The sequence below is a fragment of the Amborella trichopoda genome, chromosome 4 (genome assembly GCF_054954075.1).
Source record: "Amborella trichopoda isolate Santa Cruz 75 chromosome 4, AtrichopodaSantaCruz75HAP2 v2.0, whole genome shotgun sequence".
Lineage (NCBI taxonomy): Eukaryota > Viridiplantae > Streptophyta > Magnoliopsida > Amborellales > Amborellaceae > Amborella > Amborella trichopoda.
The window spans coordinates 6,846,331-6,863,948 of NC_142339.1; the positions used below are offsets into that span (position 1 = coordinate 6,846,331).

At 35.4% G+C, this 17,618-nt stretch overlaps 1 protein-coding gene across 11 annotated transcripts in view; it reads right to left on the bottom strand.

The window, feature by feature from the left end:
- The window catches only part of LOC18421731 (bZIP transcription factor 1-A), a 31,488-nt gene extending 20,122 nt beyond the window's left edge, over positions 1 to 11,366 (bottom strand). For 9 of the 11 annotated variants that reach the window (XR_016053963.1, XR_016053962.1, XM_088864587.1 and 6 more), the window contains exons 1-4: positions 11,069 to 11,366; positions 2,608 to 2,699; positions 2,483 to 2,533; positions 2,067 to 2,168 (exon numbers count right to left, since the gene is read on the bottom strand). Coding sequence is in view for 9 of the 11 variants with exons in the window: in XM_088864587.1 (XP_088720713.1) it covers positions 2,067 to 2,168; positions 2,483 to 2,533; positions 2,608 to 2,664 (210 nt within the window). In the remaining 2 variants the exon portion in view is untranslated. Of the gene's footprint in view, positions 1 to 2,066; positions 2,169 to 2,482; positions 2,534 to 2,607; positions 2,700 to 4,663; positions 4,726 to 11,068 lie in introns of all 11 variants that reach the window. The other 2 variants (XM_088864584.1, XM_088864583.1) reach the window with 2 other exon arrangements.
- Positions 11,367 to 17,618: the final 6,252 nt, after the last annotated feature.

Consider the following 17,618-nt stretch of genomic DNA (forward strand, 5'->3'; position numbering starts at 1 on the left):
TTCATTTCACCATGACATTATACTTTAGTGAAACCATACTTCTAGAAAGACATGTTTGTGGCATTTGTATAACCGTCAAAATTTGCAAACACCCTCTCTTCATCCCAATAATCAATCCCCAAAAGGATAAAATTCAATTTGCACCCTAGATATGGTCAAAATGAGTCCCAAAACAAAGAATCTAGACCATCCATTTAGTGAATTTCAAGATCTAGGCCTTTACAAACTCAAAATCAATTTTTTTATTTTTTAACATTGTTCATCTAATAATATTTAAAAAAAACATTGTTCATCTAATGATAATAAAACCATTTCAAAATTTTGGAAAGGGAAAAAATCATTTTCAGGCCTAAATCTAAGCATCTAACTAACATGGACGGCCTATGTTAATTGGGCTAAAAAGCACTTTCTATGGGATGTTTTCAAAGAATGTATATTTAAATGGGACAAACAAAATGGCTCTAAAATGGTTTTTGAAGATTGTTTTATTATATTACTATAGAACTGTTGCATGGAATCACCCCCTAACACACACACACACACTCTCTCTCTCTCTCTCTCTCTCTCATATGCATCCACGTCTGTAAATCTCGTAAGCATGAGCACATGTCAAGGAAATACTGGTGGAATTGAGGGGTGAGGATAAAGTCCACCAGGAGGGTACACTGCAACATAAGATGGTGATGGTGTTCCGTATGGAGACATCACTGGCTGCAAAAGGACAAATATGAGAAAATCTCCACATTGCCATATGGTGGTCATTTCTTTTCCAAAAGGGAAAGTACACCATCATCAGTGGAGGTATACGGTAATCTGAAACTACATCCGCTGTCAGCTCCCACAGGCAAATGATAAGAGATTTAACTCTATTGGATGAATTTCCATGTGGGCCTTTCAGAGGAATGGATGGTGAATGTAGCCTTTACAAAATTTGGACCAAAACAAAGTTTGACAATGTTCAAGAACACGGAGGCAGCCGCCTAGGCCCTAGGGTTTTTTTATTTTTCTTTTTGTTCTTTTTTTCTTTTTGTTGGGGGGGAGGGGGCATTCTCTCACTTTTATATAGTTTCAGTTTTGTATAAAAAATTAATATTAATGGCAGGTAATGTGCAGTTGTATAAAAAATATCATGGCGATGTGCATGTATTATTGTGTAAATGTGCCACATGTGTGCTTTTTTAAGGACCGTTCCCTCTCTCTATTCTAAAAATTAAAGAAAGGTATCTTACTAAATAAAAGAAAGAAGATACTTTACTTTTATAAGAACTATGCCCGGCACTTTACTTTTTTAATATACAAAAATTAAAGATACTTCTATTAAAAAAATACTTTTTTCTCTAAAATAAATTAAAAGAAGTACAAACAATTAAAAAATCTCTCCATAGACCTAATTCTCTCACTAAATAAAAATAAATAAAAATCAAGGAGGTGACACTAGGCGGTCGCCGAGACCCGTCTAGGCACCCACCTTGAGCATCTAACGGGTGCCTTAAACAAGTCCGACTGCCCCCCCTCCCATTGGGCCTAGGACACGCCTAGGTAGTTTGAGAAACCACACCATAAGGGCATACCCTCATCATGGTCATATGGTTTTAATTAATTAAAGAGCATCATCACAAGGGAAATTGGAGTTTGGATAAGGGTGTTTTTTTTATTTTATTTTTTTTTTTGAGAAAAGAAGATAAGGGTGTTAAATCCATGCTACCCATCAAGATGGCTGATGGTAGATGGTGGGCTAGGATCATGCCTCTCTTTGTAGCCTTGGTTGAAGATATGGAGGGCCTAGATTAATCACCTCCAAGCATATCATCCCATGTGTCTTAAAATGCCTATAAATACCCCCTCATGAGCTCATTTTAAACATGGTTGCCTAAATGGTCGGGCAGCCAAATTTTTGTACATTGAAGATTGACAATTTGGCCTTAAATTTCTTGTTCAAAATTGGCCAGTCACCATAACTTCAGTTTCACCTAGTCTTATGTTTGAGTAATGACAACAGCACAAAAACCCAGACATCAATATTCGCTTCATTACACATTAATACATCCCTTAACAGAATTGAATACCTGAGAACCCCACATGAATGGATGTGCTTGAGGCCCGGATGGCACGGGAGAATGAAAGAAGGGTGAAGGAATGGGAGTGGTCCCAGCCGAGTTATAAAATGCCTGCTAGTAAGTATATTTATCAGTGAAGTTTCATGGAGAATGACAACATCTTTTCTTTAATGATGCTAAGTAATATTACTTTGACAAATACAATTTCCCCTGGTTCTCACATTGGGGCCATTATATCCGGTATAATGGACAGTAACAGAGAGAAATGGGACCCACCAAAACATGGGTCCACACCAGCTATCCATCACAGTTCATATCTCATTCAATGATAATGACCGGATGGACTAAACTGTTCTGCAGTCTATTGGATTATTGGATTATATTACACTTCCCCATTTCCCAGATAAATACATAACATGGGGTACCTGATGCCAATCAGAGTAAACCATGGCAGGGACGCTAGTAGGAAGCTGCTCCTGCAGAAATAAAAAACACATCTTAAAGGACAACTCATACGGTGTACTGCATCATGTTTGGGTTAGAGCTTAACCTGTAATGACGAGGCCTTTGAAGTCTTAGCTGGTGCGTCCATCTCTTCGTTCCCCATATTGCAGTGCAACTCTAAAAAGCCTTAAGAGTCCTCTAAGACAACATTGAAATTGTAATCAGTAATGGATTCACATGCTAGAACAAAATACATCCATGTGTCAAGCCAAAGCATAAACCGTACAAGTTTATGGCAAAACAACTATGAGTGAAATGTTTACTCACCCAAGAGAACAAAAAAGCAATGTGTAAATAAGTTCTTAAAAAATTACACACGCTCGCATACACATTAATAATGATCATCTGTGTCACTGAGAGTGACACCAAATCATGACCGTTAAATCCCAACTCGATCTCAAGATCAGATCACACATACCCCCCCCCCCCCCCCCCCTCTCGCTCTCACTCTAAAGAGATAATAATTTTAACATAAAGTCCTTCCTCTCTCTCTTTCTCTCTCTCTTGAAAATCAGGGCAACAGTAAAGTGGAGACCAAAAAGCCTATACAAGTTTCGAAAGCATAGGGACTGGCACACCTTCTGCCATAAGAACCACGAGGCCCACTTTCTCTCTCTAGATGCAGTGCCCATTTGATAGATTTACTCAAATACCTCTACCAGTTAGGGAACACAAAGGACCATCTTGTGAGGTGACTCTGCAGCATTGAAGCGGGTGGTAAGGATTTCATGGGCAGAGGTGTGGGAGGGAAAATGGCATCTTCCATGAGGGACATTCCTCACGACAAGAAGAAGTGAAAATGGCATCCGACACCTGCAGACCAGGGCGAGGCAGAACCTAATTCTGCGAGCAGCAATGGTATTGGTGGGGCACTGCGGTCGGCTTCAGCTACCATGTAGTGATTTATGGGATCGGTAGAGATGTATTTATGGGTTTCTTCCTCTTCTCTTTTTTTCTTCTCTCTCGTGTGTTTATTTAAATCTCATGGTATTTGAGATTTTTAGTATAAATATGCGACTGCTTATAAGATGCAAAGGTTTGGATTGACTGTTTCTCAATCACAATGCATTATCTCTATCTACCTCTCTATTGGTCATGATTTTTCCCAGATATGATACAAGCCACCAACCGAAAGGGAAGCTCTCCTCTCTCTTCTCCTTGGAACACGAGTGCTACTTTTCTCCATTAGGGAAAAATCTCTCTCGCTCTCTCTCTCCATTAGAAGATAAGTAGTCTTCTCTGATCTCTTTAGGATGGACAATTGGAATGATGCATTTTCATTTTCTATTTTTATTTTTTGAAGTACAATTAACATGAGGGCACACCAATAAAAAATAAAATAAAATAATTCAACTAAAAAATCAAGCAGAATACTCCAGAAAATACACCTGAAACTTTCAAGAATATTTTGGTCAATTTTTATTTGAATTCAATTTCAGAGAGAGACAGAGAGATCTGCCCAAAGGAAGATGGTGAGGAAGGTGAAAGGTGGAAGGCAGGTGCTCTCACCGGAAGATGGAGAGAGGAGGAAGGCAAGAGATGAAGAGGGTGTTATAAATTTGTCAAAATCGGGCGGTGTTAACAATTACATCCAATGCCCTTTTCCAAGTTGACAAAAAGGTATACATTTATATAACTTTAATTATTTTAAGGACAACTTACTATTCAAAATTTGAGAGTAGAGTTCTCTACAATCACCGTTAGGATGGTGAATTCTAGAATAACCCTATACACATACATATATACATACATTACTTACATTACACACATACATACATACATACATACATACATACGTAGATACATATATATGTATCTATATAGGCCTGACATATTAGAGCTTCCTCAACCAGTATTTTCATGAACACAATAAATTTTCAGGACAAAAGATCCATCACATGATCCTGTTTTTAAGCATAATTGCAATAATTGCAATAACTTGAATGATTCAAGATGTTGTCTCCATGGGAAGAATCATTTGATTTCATCGACAAGTCAGCAACCTTTCCAAGTAAAGTACTATAGAACTAACATTGAATGAAGCCACTAGTTCTCAAGGGATTGCTCAAATTGTTTATGTTTTTTAAGGTTAATTTGTTTACCTCCGCAACATATTTCAAGCTCCTTTCTTCGCTCAATTTTCAATCTACTCTCCCATTTTCTCCTGTCAAATTGGAGATCAAAATAGATTCTATCAAAGATATGATTGGTAAGGCACAACTCTTATCCTCATCACAGAGGATCATGATATTTGTTTTACTTGCGGAGTTCTCATTTCACGATATCTCCGCAAAATGTTCAACTATTTACTAGAGTTTATAAAGTTACTTCTACATAAAAATATGAAAACCTTAAGCAACATCGTAAATGACATTGTAATTTTGCTTTTCATGGTCCCTTTCTTTTTCTTTTTTTCTGTTAATGGATAGTTATACATATGATAGACAAATATTACAAGATGAGACATGGAAAATAAAGGAAACAGAAACTATCAAACAATTCCAAACCATGGTCATTGCGGATCCGTATCCGTATAGGATACAAAATGAAACTCCAGATATTTGATATCTTTCTCTTTGAATGAGATCTCAATTCCAGCTACTATTTCATTAGATATCTTACAACTAAAATCCCTCTTCTTTCTGATCCGGTTCCTCCACCACAACAAACCCCAGTTAGATTCAGGCATGATACACTTTTTAGTTACTGGGAGAAGCCAAGTACTCTCTTTCAAATCCATGAAACAACTCTCAAAGATCTCTTTTCCAAGTGGAATCCCCTAGTAAATGAAAGAATGAAAAAGGGCTTTTGTTGTTGTGAAATAAGAAGCCTTAGTATCTTAATGCATGAGAGCGTGACCCACTTTTTGAGGAATATGAGTCAAAGCAATAACAAGACCCAGTTATTAAGAAGTATAGCTTGGGATCTTTATTTCAATACCGCAGAGCGTATTCGATTAAAGATAGAATAAAAGACTATTTGGAAATAGAAAGAATATTTCATTCCCAATCAAAACATAAGAAACGGAGAATTTTGGAGTGAACGAATGGAAAAACTGGTTAAGGGGTAATTATCAATACAATTCTATGTTGGCATATCATCTAAAAAACCTCATGTTATCCATAGTCACACCAAATTCGTTAACACTATGGCTTTGCCTCCCTCAGTAAAATCCAAAATACAAAATCCATCAAGAACTCCCATGCAAGAAAAACCTCCTTCAAATGCCTACGTGATTAATATATAGAATCCTCTTTGAGCGTGAATAGTTAGAAAGATATATGAGAAATCTATTGTTCCAATGGCAATGATTTATTGTTTGAGCTAAATCTAAGAAATAAGGTCCCTTCAGTAAAAATTGACAAACACCTCATGCTTTGATGACTTTCCTTGTAAACTCAGATGTTCCTCATATTCATAAACACCATATTTTTTTTTTTCATAGGAGGACCACCACAATAATTTGCCTTGCCTCTCTTCTTAACCCACTAACGCAGGAATAGCTTCCTTTGCTGAACAACATAGAACCCGTTTCTTTAAGAACCTATTTCTTTAAGATCCTCCCTTCTTAAAGAAACTATACACAGCTTATGAAGAACTATTTAAAATCAACATAAAATAGAAAGGTTCCAATTTTGGTAAAGGCTGCCTTATCTATTAAGTATGCAGCCATCTGCGCCACCCATTTATTATTTGGATGGAGCAGATTTGACACATATTTCTACAGGGAAATCTAGGCTTACCAACGTCCACTTCCCTCCCAATCCCCCCCCCCCCCCCCTTCTCTCTCTCTCCCTCTCTCTAACCTCCTTCTACAAATCAACCATTTCTCCTTAGTGCCAGAAAACCTGCAAATCTGCTCCTGATAGAGTATCTGCCAAAAAGCTCTCTCAACAACACTCAGCCATGGCATTTTCTTCTTCCTTTGCAGTGTCTCTAATGCTTCCATGGCCTTTCACATATCCTCACGATGTGGGTTCTCCGATAAATTCTCACTCATCAAACGTCAAAGGCCAGTTACCTTACTCTCTCATCCTTCCTCCCTTTCTCTAGAAATTTCACCTTAAAGTGTACCAAACTTTCTAGGTAGTCAAGGTCCTCCCTACTCTCCAAAATTTCTCAGCCTTTTGTCTTCCATACTCCCATTTTCTCACTAGAAATACCGGCTATGAATTTTGTTTCTCTCTCACACTTCCTTTCCAAAAGCACACTTTCTTTTCCAAAAGCACACTCTCTAGAAATTCCTCCCAACTCCGACCCCCCCCCCCCACCCAAAAAAATAAACAAATAAACAAATAAAATACAACAATTGTTCTTGGGATTCTACACATAGTTCCTAGGACCGGGTGTGAGGGTGGTTCCTGTACTGGAAGCGGACTGTAGGATCAAGGGAGGCTTGAAGATCCGTAGATGAGTGATCAAGATCCTTACCGCATGACGTAAAGGGATCAAGCTCCCAACATTAAGGGAGCATGATCTAACTTGGCCCAAAAACGTGAAATACTATAGGAACACGATTCGTCAAGCTTAGGATCGAGGCTCCTATCAAGCTTAGGGTCAAGAATCCCAGAGTTCACATAACTACAGACTCTACTTTAGGAAAGAATTTCATTGATCACTATCATTATTTTTTTCTGAATTAAAAAAACTTCTCTAAATTCTCTTTGACTTTTTGCTACTATTGGAGTGTGTTTCATACATGAGAACTGAAACTGAAAATCCATTATGAGGATACATATCTTAAGTCCTCGGTGTGAAAGGAGCATAATGTACTTCAAATTCCTCAATAGGGAACATTGTGATTTGTGTGCGTGTGTGTGTGTGAGACAACAATAAACTATCTTATATCCCTTGCTAGAGGTGAACTGAACCCAATCAATGACAAAAAGTGGGAACCAAGAGGGAAGCATTTCAAAGAGACCGTCATGCCCTTTCAATACAGTGAAGAAACCTTTTTCAGCTATCGACTTCATACAATAAACTTCATGTACATGATGTAATACACACCTTTAGTAATCAATTGTATGTTATAAAGTCCGACATAGTAGACAAACCATGTTCTTGAGTGAATGAAGATCCTTGGGGCTCGGCTACAATTTGATCGTCGTTGAGGATGGGCGGTCAAAGATGGGTTAGTGATATACACATGCACACACCAGATGCAGATTGTATACAATACTATATATGAGATATCCCCTCTTATCGATGTTTTTAATTTCATCATTCGCCCACACTATTTGGAATCTCGATTCCCATTACTCATGGAACTGATTTTGAAAATCGAGATCTGGAGCCCATTAACTTGGAATCTCGATCCTTAATTTGCAGATCTAGATCCTCAATTTAACAGATCTAGATCCCTAAATCAAATAAACGCTTGGAACCCGTGTCTCAGAGCACTGTAAAGAGCTTATGGACCGGGATGAACCCCTTGGTTGAGAGATCCCGGTACCTATGGTTCTACACTTCTATCCATCAATCCTTTTATACTCAAGACCCTGCAACTTACAACACAAATTGTCCATTTTCATCTAATTTCCATTAGTAGTGTGCCAACACAGCTGGACTATGGTATAGACACTGCTGGATTCTCCATTCCAAAGAGTCCTTAAAGGGCATTGTTGAATCCCTCTCTCTCTCTCTCTCTCTCTCTCTCTCTCTCTCTCTCTCTCTCTCTCTCTCTCTCTCTCTCTATATATATATATATATATATAGACAGATGAGCAAGAAAATATCACCTGTAATATTTGAAGACCCAAGAGATAAGGACCTGATATCAAGAATCTTGATTGAGCACCATAACCCAAGGACCTGATATCAAGAATCTTGATTGAGCAAACCCATATCACAAAATGGAAACTTCTCTGCAAATATATGGTACTTATCCCTCATCCTAAGAAAAACAAGCAATGGTGGCTGATCTCTCTCACCCTCTCACCACCTACAACTGCTTCCTCTGACCCCTTCTTTCTCTATCTTGAAACTTAAATTTCCTCCCCCAAAGAAGGCCTAAAAAATCTCCCCCAAAGGAGGCATAAAAAATCCATGGGAATAAGAGGGAATGCTCTTTCTATCAAGTGGGCATGTAGACCAATAGTGAGAGAGCGGGGGAGAGAAGGGAAGGTCAGTGAGAAAGGAGTGAAAGGAGAGGTCGCAGGACATTTCACCCACGAGAAGAGGGGGAGGTTAGAGAAAGAAAGAGAACAAAGAGAGAGAGAATTGGAGGAAAACAAACAGAGGTAGCAGAGGTTTCTCTCTTTTAGTAAAAAAAATGCTAAATCTGCAATGTCCACTTTTTTGGACAGTGTAAAAGGCTGAAGCATTAGTTGTTGGGGTAAGGCTGCACCCTTACCCGAGCATTTCCCTAATAGAAAAACAAGTGTTGTTTCAAGGAGGGTAATATGCATAAAAGAAGTAACATCGTTATTAACCCTGCTATTCTCCCATCAACCCTTGCAAACAGCAAGTGCATAGTCGCCTTCCGCAGTTCGAAGATTCCATAGCAAAGGTGGTAAGGCAGCAGATAAGCTAATAAGTTGGATGGAAATGTAGGTGAATTCAACAAAAATATGCCTCAATCCCCTAAGATTTAAAATAACCTTTTAGATCCACTTTAATGTGACAGACAATGAGGTTGTCACTACACATCCTTAATCCGTTATCCATTTCTCACCAAAACTCCCATACTTAATCAAATAGTCCAATAAGTTCCAACCCACCCACATGATCAGGAGCTTCTCAACGTCAACTTACATTTGAGTCAAGCATTCTTAAGCAGTGGGTAGAAACTTCACAAGTCCTACTCGGACAGTCAGACTTGCCCAAGTCAGTAGAAACCAGAGCCCCTCCAGTTTCAGTGACCAGGACTTGGGTAAACAGACTCTTATCTGTGAACTGTAAGAGTCTTTAAAAAAAACGAACAGTTATTTTTGTCAGTCTTGACCCTTCAGACTTGGGACTTGGCAAATGGGGATGCGCTCCCTATCCAGTTCCATGGCCAGTTCCATGTTTTTAGATATTGTTCTTAACCCCATAACTAGCATCAATTGGCTCAAGAACCCCACCCAAGACCTGCCTACCATTGAAAACAACCTTATTAGATGGTTCACAACATCTTTGATGAGACCATTAATATAGTTTTATAAAAATTCCAACCAAGCCAGTATACACGAATCCATTTAATATCCACATCTTTTCTTTTAGGAATAAGGGTTACAATTACAAACTAGCAATCACTTCAAAAATCACGCCACTTTGACTATATAACTCAAACATGTCCATAGGATCCTTCTAAATCTAGCAATGAAACTATCAGAAAAAAATGTCGAAGCACACCCACATGGACTAGGGAATAATGGTCAAGCAATACATGTTTAAATATCTTTTACAATGCAACTCTCTATATAATTTCTATATCCTAGGACATATGTTTGAAATCTAGAGGGATCCACTCTTTCATCATCATCCAAGCCTTATCCTAGTTATTTGGGGTCAGCAGGGATCCACTCTTTGAATGGACAAAAATGCGAACTTCACATTTTTACTTTTCCACAGATAAATCTATCAACATGTGAAACTAATGGAATCCAATATTGAGTATAGGATCAAACCATTTAAGAATTTATTAGTAAAATTAAGAAATACATAAAACCTTTAATTTGATCCACATGGAACCCACTAAACAGGGCCTAATAGAGTTCATGGGATCAGATATAACAGCCAAAACTTTTCCACCAAAAAGTTACTCTAAACAATGTAGCTCCATTGTCTCTCTCTCTCTCTCTCTCTCTCTCTCTCTCTCTCTCTCTCTCTCTCTCTCTCTCTCTCTCTCTCTCTCTCTCTCTCTCTCTCTCTGTTTGAAAATCAACAAGCAAAGAAAGCAAGCAGTCCTAAATTCACTAACAAACACCTAAGAAAGTAGAAAAAAGCGAAAGCCACATAAAAAAAAAAAGCGAAAGGTTAATTCATGATCCAGTTCGACAACTAACTCTCGAACCAATTCATATCCCTTTTCCACAAACCAAAGAAGAACACAAGAATGTCCATGGATGAGAATTATACTTAGTTCAAACAACAGAATCTCCAACAATTTATTCATCTCACGCAAACCCATATCATGTGCCACAAGATGATAATTGAAAGAAAGAAAGTAAAAAGAGGAGGAAGAAGAACAACCAATAACTCCAGCCAATTTTCACAACAAAAATTACAAAAAAAGAATCATCTTAAGCACACTACATAGAACAAAAATCGATAAACTTCTCGAACTGAATTCCTTCCAACCCATAAACAAATTAAAAAATGCATGTAATTGAACACAACCTCATATTAATTACACGCCCTGTAGCTAAACCCTATGCACAAACTCCAAACCAGAAAACAAAAACAAAAACAAAAAAAGTAAACTCCATTTTCCTTCAAAAAAATCCATATTCCTTAACAAAATTTCAATTACATTCCTCATAAACCAATCAAAAAACAACAAGAAAAGAAAATACAGAACATACCTTAAAGGGGAGAATGAGAAGGCGAAGGGTAAGAAAGAGAAAAGAAAGGGAGGCGAAAGGGCCGTTTCTGGAAACCCAGTAAAAAGGCGCACAAAGAAGAAGAAGAATGGAATCTGGCGTAGTAACAACTATATGCTTTCTTATTTGTGCGTTGGGAATTAAATTTATATTTCTATTTTTTTATTTTATTTTTTGAAAAAAGATTAAAATATTTTAAAAATCAAAACCCCCTTCCTTCCCTCCTAACTGCTTTCACCGACGCTCCGTTACGTATGGTTTTCCATTTCTTTACGGGTGTGGTTTCTATAAGGTTGCAGCTTTAAACAATCTAATTTAGGCGTACCCCCAAATTTTATTATAACTTCGTAAATTTGGTTTAAAATTTTTTTAGAATTATCTGAAAATTTATTTTATATCTAATTATAGAAATAATGTGTCAATGCTGAAAATCTTTGTACTAATTTTAAAATATAATTTTATTTTTAATTATAAAATTTAAAGCTTCAAAAATAGTGTAGATCGAGTATATTTATAAAAGCTTAAAAATCTTGAAAATTGACGGTCAAAAAATATGTTACAAGATAGACTATTCCAAAACTTGAAATCCATTTTTTATTATGTTCATGCATCTTGATGTCGAGATGATTAATTTGAAGACATTTGAGCATCAAAACAACCTTTCTAGTAAAATTTTTGAGGTCAGCTCTAATTTTATTAATTAGAGCCTCGGCTCTATATAAACTTTTTCCAAACACAAAATAGACGAGGCAAAAGAAATTTCAAAAACTAATATTTATATTTTTTAAATTTTTGTCCAATTTAGATTATTATCCAACCCTAAAATTTTGGGTCGAAAATATATCTTTGATATATATTTATAGAGAGACCGCACAAAAATAGAGTGAGTCAGTTTCTTCAAAAACAAACTTTTCCATAATTATACAGCGTGTAATTACTTCCCCTCCTTGGAACTTTCTAGTATTTTACATCGGGCATATAAGGCGGTCTGCTGCAAGACACGTGTCCAATATGAACGTCTCTGATTTATTGACAATAAGAGCCCGTTTCTTCCGTAGAATGCCAATGCATCGTGATGTTTTGGAAGGCATCGCGAAAGACTCTTATTCCACAAGTGATTTAATGGCACTTATCGCATTTATATAAGTGGTTTGCATAAGGTTTTAATTTTAAATAATCCAATATAAAAAATGTTTAGGATGGTTTGAGAATCTATTCTCATCTCTAATTATAAAATTTTAAACTTTAAAAATAGTTCAAATCAAATAGATCAATAAATACATGAAAATCTTGAAATTGATGGTCGTGATAATGTGTTGCAAGATACACTATTTCGTAGACTTGAAATTTTTTTATTTTCATATCATACATCTCGATGTCAAGATTCCAACATCCAAACAACTTTTTATGATGGATTTTTGAGGTGCACCTTTAATTCTACATTTTAAAATTGTAACTTTATATAAACTTTTTTCATATCTATATCAGTATACTATACTACATCATTAAGCCATCTCTTTTTTCATATCTATATATTTATACTATACTACATTATTTTTTGTCCCTCCAGATCAATGAGATGGGTAGTTGAATATTTATCTGAGTGCGTGAGAGAATGAGATGAGCAAAAAATCAATGAGATAGATAGTTGAATATTTATCTTGCCTAAATATGTAAGTTTTTTTAAATTTTAGATGAAGATGACATCTTCCTTTATGGTAATCTATTTCAAATGAATAAATATTGTAGGATATATCATTTACTAGATAACTACAAATCTTATGTGCTACAAGATGCCCCCTAAATTTTGTGCGTTTCAAATTTAGGAGATGCTTCCTAAAAATTTGTGCATGCCAATTTTATAGAGAACAATAATTTTCATGAATCTTCCCCCTCTCGTAAGATGTAATTTTGGTGTTGAAAATTTTTAGGATGGTGCGATAATCTTAGTTTATATCTACTTATAAATTTTAAACTCTAGAAATATTCTAATCAGGCAGATCTTTAAAAGCATGAAAATATTAAAAACGGATAATCCAAATAATATGTTGCAAGATGTATTATTTTTAGAACTTGAAATCTCTATTTTTATATATATATTTATATATCTCGATGTCTAGATAATCAATTAGTTATTTTTCGAACATTAAAACAGCATTTTTCAAAAGATTTTAAAAGTGCACCTTAATTCTACATTTTAAGGTGTCAACCTTATATAAACTCTTTTCAAAAAAAGAAAAAGAAGAAAACATCAATTTGAGTGCCAAACCAAGTGGCATATAGAGTCCCCTTCTACCCTGGTCCAGATCACATGGTCTCTCCCTCCCAATGGTTACTTCAAGGTCAACAGGAACAGTTACTCCCTTCATAACGCGGGCAATATGCAGTGTGGGAGACCATATAAAATGATACCATCACCGCCTTTGCAGTTCCTTTAAGTACCACCTCGAATAATGCTGTTAAGTTTCATGCTTTGGATCGGAGCATCTCCCTACCATAGAAAATAAATTACCGGCCACTAATCATTTAGAGCAGCTCCAAACTGCTTGTTGATTCCTTATCGAACCATAGGTCATCCCCATGGGACTGCCATACTCATGTCCAACTGTAGAACAAAGCTTTTCTCCTTTGTTATCACCCGTAACAAATATTTCATGTTTTTAGAGAGACAAATATGGTTGCTGACTACCTAGCCAAAAGGGCAACATTTATAACTGAAGCACTAGTAACTTAAAACTTATTAATGATCTCCTTTTAACTTTACAATTTTATAGATTTGACTTCACAATTGTGATGTCAATAGAGCTATACACTAATCAAAACTTATTGAATACCAAAATTGGACAAGCCTTGCTGCACAATATTTGACTACATTGCGACAACTTTGCATGTTAAGTGTTCGTATTAATTGCGGCCTTTACAATAAGGGATTGTATATTATATGACCAGTTATCTATGATACTAAAAGGTCACAATTATTATTATCCATCAGAGGTTGAATCCGACGGCTTGGGTATGTCATAGAGATCGAGAAATTTTGAATATTGGTAAATGATTTTGAATATTGGTAAATGATATACTCTCAACCACTTGATTTTACATCTAATGGCCACTTGTGGTTGTGACCCCTTTGTGCCAAAAAAATAGATAGTTTTATCTAATACTTTCCTTTATAATTTATTGGAAGGTGATGCCCCAATGAATTATGGTTTTTTTTATTTTTATAGTTGAATTATAGCGTGGTTTCCCTATCTCTTTAGAAAGTTCACTATAGTCTTATGTGGACTATGGTATACCATAGTCCATTGAAGTAATCACAGTTGGATGAAATGATCGTCAGTGATGCAGCCACCCTCTCTCTCCATTACTGCCAATTTCATTTGACGATAATGAAAAGGGATTTGGGATTTTTTTTTTCTTTTTTATTTCATTCCATTTTGGGTTTTACTATGTTCTCTTCTTTGTGGTACCTTCATTTAAAAATGAATTGAGATATTGCAGATTCCCTTTCACCGCAGTTATTAGAGATTCTCCCTTCTTTTTTCCACATCTATTTCAAGGTCTATAATGGAGATCTAATTTTTTTTATTTTAAAATTATATTAGTTTTCAAAATATTGGAAAAGAGAAAATTTATTGAATTGAAATATAAAAAATTTGTAATTCAGAATACTAAAAATTTGCTCATAAAAGTAACTTTGAAGCATAAAACAATTATACATAGATTTATAAATTTTTAGGAAAGAAAGAAACAAAGCTAGCGGCCTATTTATATTGGGTTAAGACAATCCATTTTTTTCAAACATCCATATAAATAATTAGTCAATAATTATTAAAATATTAATAAATAAATATTAGAAGTATGAACACACATAAAATAATTTAATTTTTGAGAAATTAAATTACAAAGAAAATTGACAATATTATTTCTTTAAAATTCGAGTAAAAATAATTTTCTCAAAGACCCAAAAAGCCATGTAAAAAAACATGTGGAAATCCCAATAAAAAGAAAGAAACCCAAATGTCCCCAACCAAAAAAATCATCGAGTTAATTTATAATATAAAAATAGTTAGTTGATCATTGACTGAAAAAAAAAAAAAGGTCAAAATTACATACATAAAGTTTTAAAAAATAGATATCAATTTTTAATACATAAAAAAGTAATTTGAATTACATGCAATAAAATTTGACCATTAGTCCACCAAGTTTTCCACTTATTCATAAGCTTCTAATATTTGAAATCTCTATCACCTTTTTTTCTTTTGTACTAACAATAGGTCTAATGTTTCCTTGGCTGTTCCCTTTTGGAATTTTAAGTGTGCAACAGTGTTGTAACCACCTTCTAAACATTCCAGACGTCTTCATGGACATCCGTGGGTGTTTCTTCATGGAGATAGGTTGTTTCAACGGGCAAAGAATCATCCTTTCTATTTGAACATTTTTTATAGAAAATACGATCAAAAGAAGACGGATCTAAAACAAATATAGAAAAAGACAGATTTTGAAAGTTTTTCAACCAGGCCCTTGATACACTAATCCCAATATTATTTATTTTTGTACCTAGCCCACCAAGTAAAAAATTATTATTATTATTTTAGGATGAATGCCCCTCCCTATCCACATATTTTGCACCTTCTGCCCCTCCCGATCCACAATATGTGTTGTACCAATTTTAATACGTACAAGAAGTCCGACTGGCACACTTTGCATAAGATCAACTTCATTAGTTAAAATGAAGTTGGTTTGGACACGATATGTGCTGGCCCGGTTTTAATAGGACAAAAACCGGTTTGACACATGGCTTCATTTTAACAAATGAGGTGGGCTGCGTGCAAACAATATGGGTTTAGAGGGGCATTTTTGTCTAAAATATTTTACTATTTTACTTGAGGGGATGGATGTAAAAATAAATAGTATTAATGTTGGTGATATCATTTAAAAAGTGGGCATGCTTAGAAAGTTGGTTCCAAGGGTTATCTTTAACTTCCCTTTTTTATACTACCAAAATTTTTCCACTTGCATAGCTTTTGTTGTTCCTTTTGTTTCATCTTTTTTATTTTTCATAGAATTTCATCATTGTTTTCATTTTATTTGTCGTGCTTTATAGTTTTGTTATTCTCGGTTTCCTTAAAATTTGTGTTCATAAGTGCTCTACAATGTTGGTTATCTTTTGTTCTTTGTTTTATCTTTTTTTTTTTCTTTTTTTTTATATAATTTCATCCTTCTTCTTTTATTTGTCAGGCTTTATTGTTTCGTTATTCTCAACTTTGTTAAATTTTGTGTTTAGAAGTACTCTGCAATGTTGGTTATCTTTTGTTCTTTAATGTATAATTTCTTATTTGAATCTTTGTGAAAATTTGTTGTGGCTAACTTTAATGTATAATTTCTTTGGAACTTGACTTCTCCATGCAAAAAGAGAAGGGCAAAAGTGACATACGCTTTCCCTTGACTTCTGTACATATTGAAAGAAGGACATGTGATCTAGCTAGAGTATATCATAATTTTTTTTTTCTTTTTCAATCCATTTTCTTTTCTTCACGGCCTAGATCACTCACAAGTAGTCTTTTTATAATATAATAACTTCAAATAAAATAAAAGAAAAAAATACAATAAGATCTCAATAACTTGAAGTCATTCAAAAACTTCTCTTTCAATAACAAAGAAAAGATACAACCTATGCTTGGGAATGAAAGACATAACAAATAACTGTACAAGAAACAAAAAAAGTACTGAAGATTACCGCAACCAGGCTTCTTACAGCCCACGCTGAGTCTCCTCCTTCCAATGGTACTCAAGATCTTTGAACGGTCTCTTGATTTCTTCTTCTTATAGCAAAACCCATTCAAGGCACATGAATCCCGATCTAGAATCACCCACCTAAAGCCTCAATGTTTTAGACTAATTTAAGCCCTTTGACTTGATGCCTATGAGAGATAGAAATCAAAAAGAGAAGAGAGAAAGGTATTAGCTAAGAGATGATCCATTTGCCACCTAAATAATCACAAGCTAATCGAGCTTCTTTATAACCCACAAGAGAGAGATTAACCTAGTCTAGGTGTGCTACCCAATATAGAGAGATTAACCTAGTCTATGTATGCTACTCAATATAGAGAGAGAAAGAGGGTTAGGTTGCGGCGTGACCCCTTAGGCTAGCTAGGGTTTAAGATAGAGAAAGGTAGGCTAGGTGGGGCATGCCCCTTAGATTAGCTTGAGAGAGAGAGAGAGATCTTATCCAAGGGTGGGGCATACCCCTTAGAGAGAGACTCAGAGAGATCTTAATCTTAGAGAGAAAAGAGAGATAAGAGGTATAGATATTGTGGGAGAAGAATGATTATTTTTATATATTTTTCATGCATTAGGATTTGTCATAAATCGTAGGAGCAAATATTGACCGTCGATTTAAGGAAACTTGTGGAGTGAGAGATGTGAGTCATCCATTTCTTAGATCCACCATTAAGATACTAAAGAATGTGCTAGAACCATATCCTCCCATTCCTAAATCTATTCCCATCAAATAAGTTAAATAAATAAA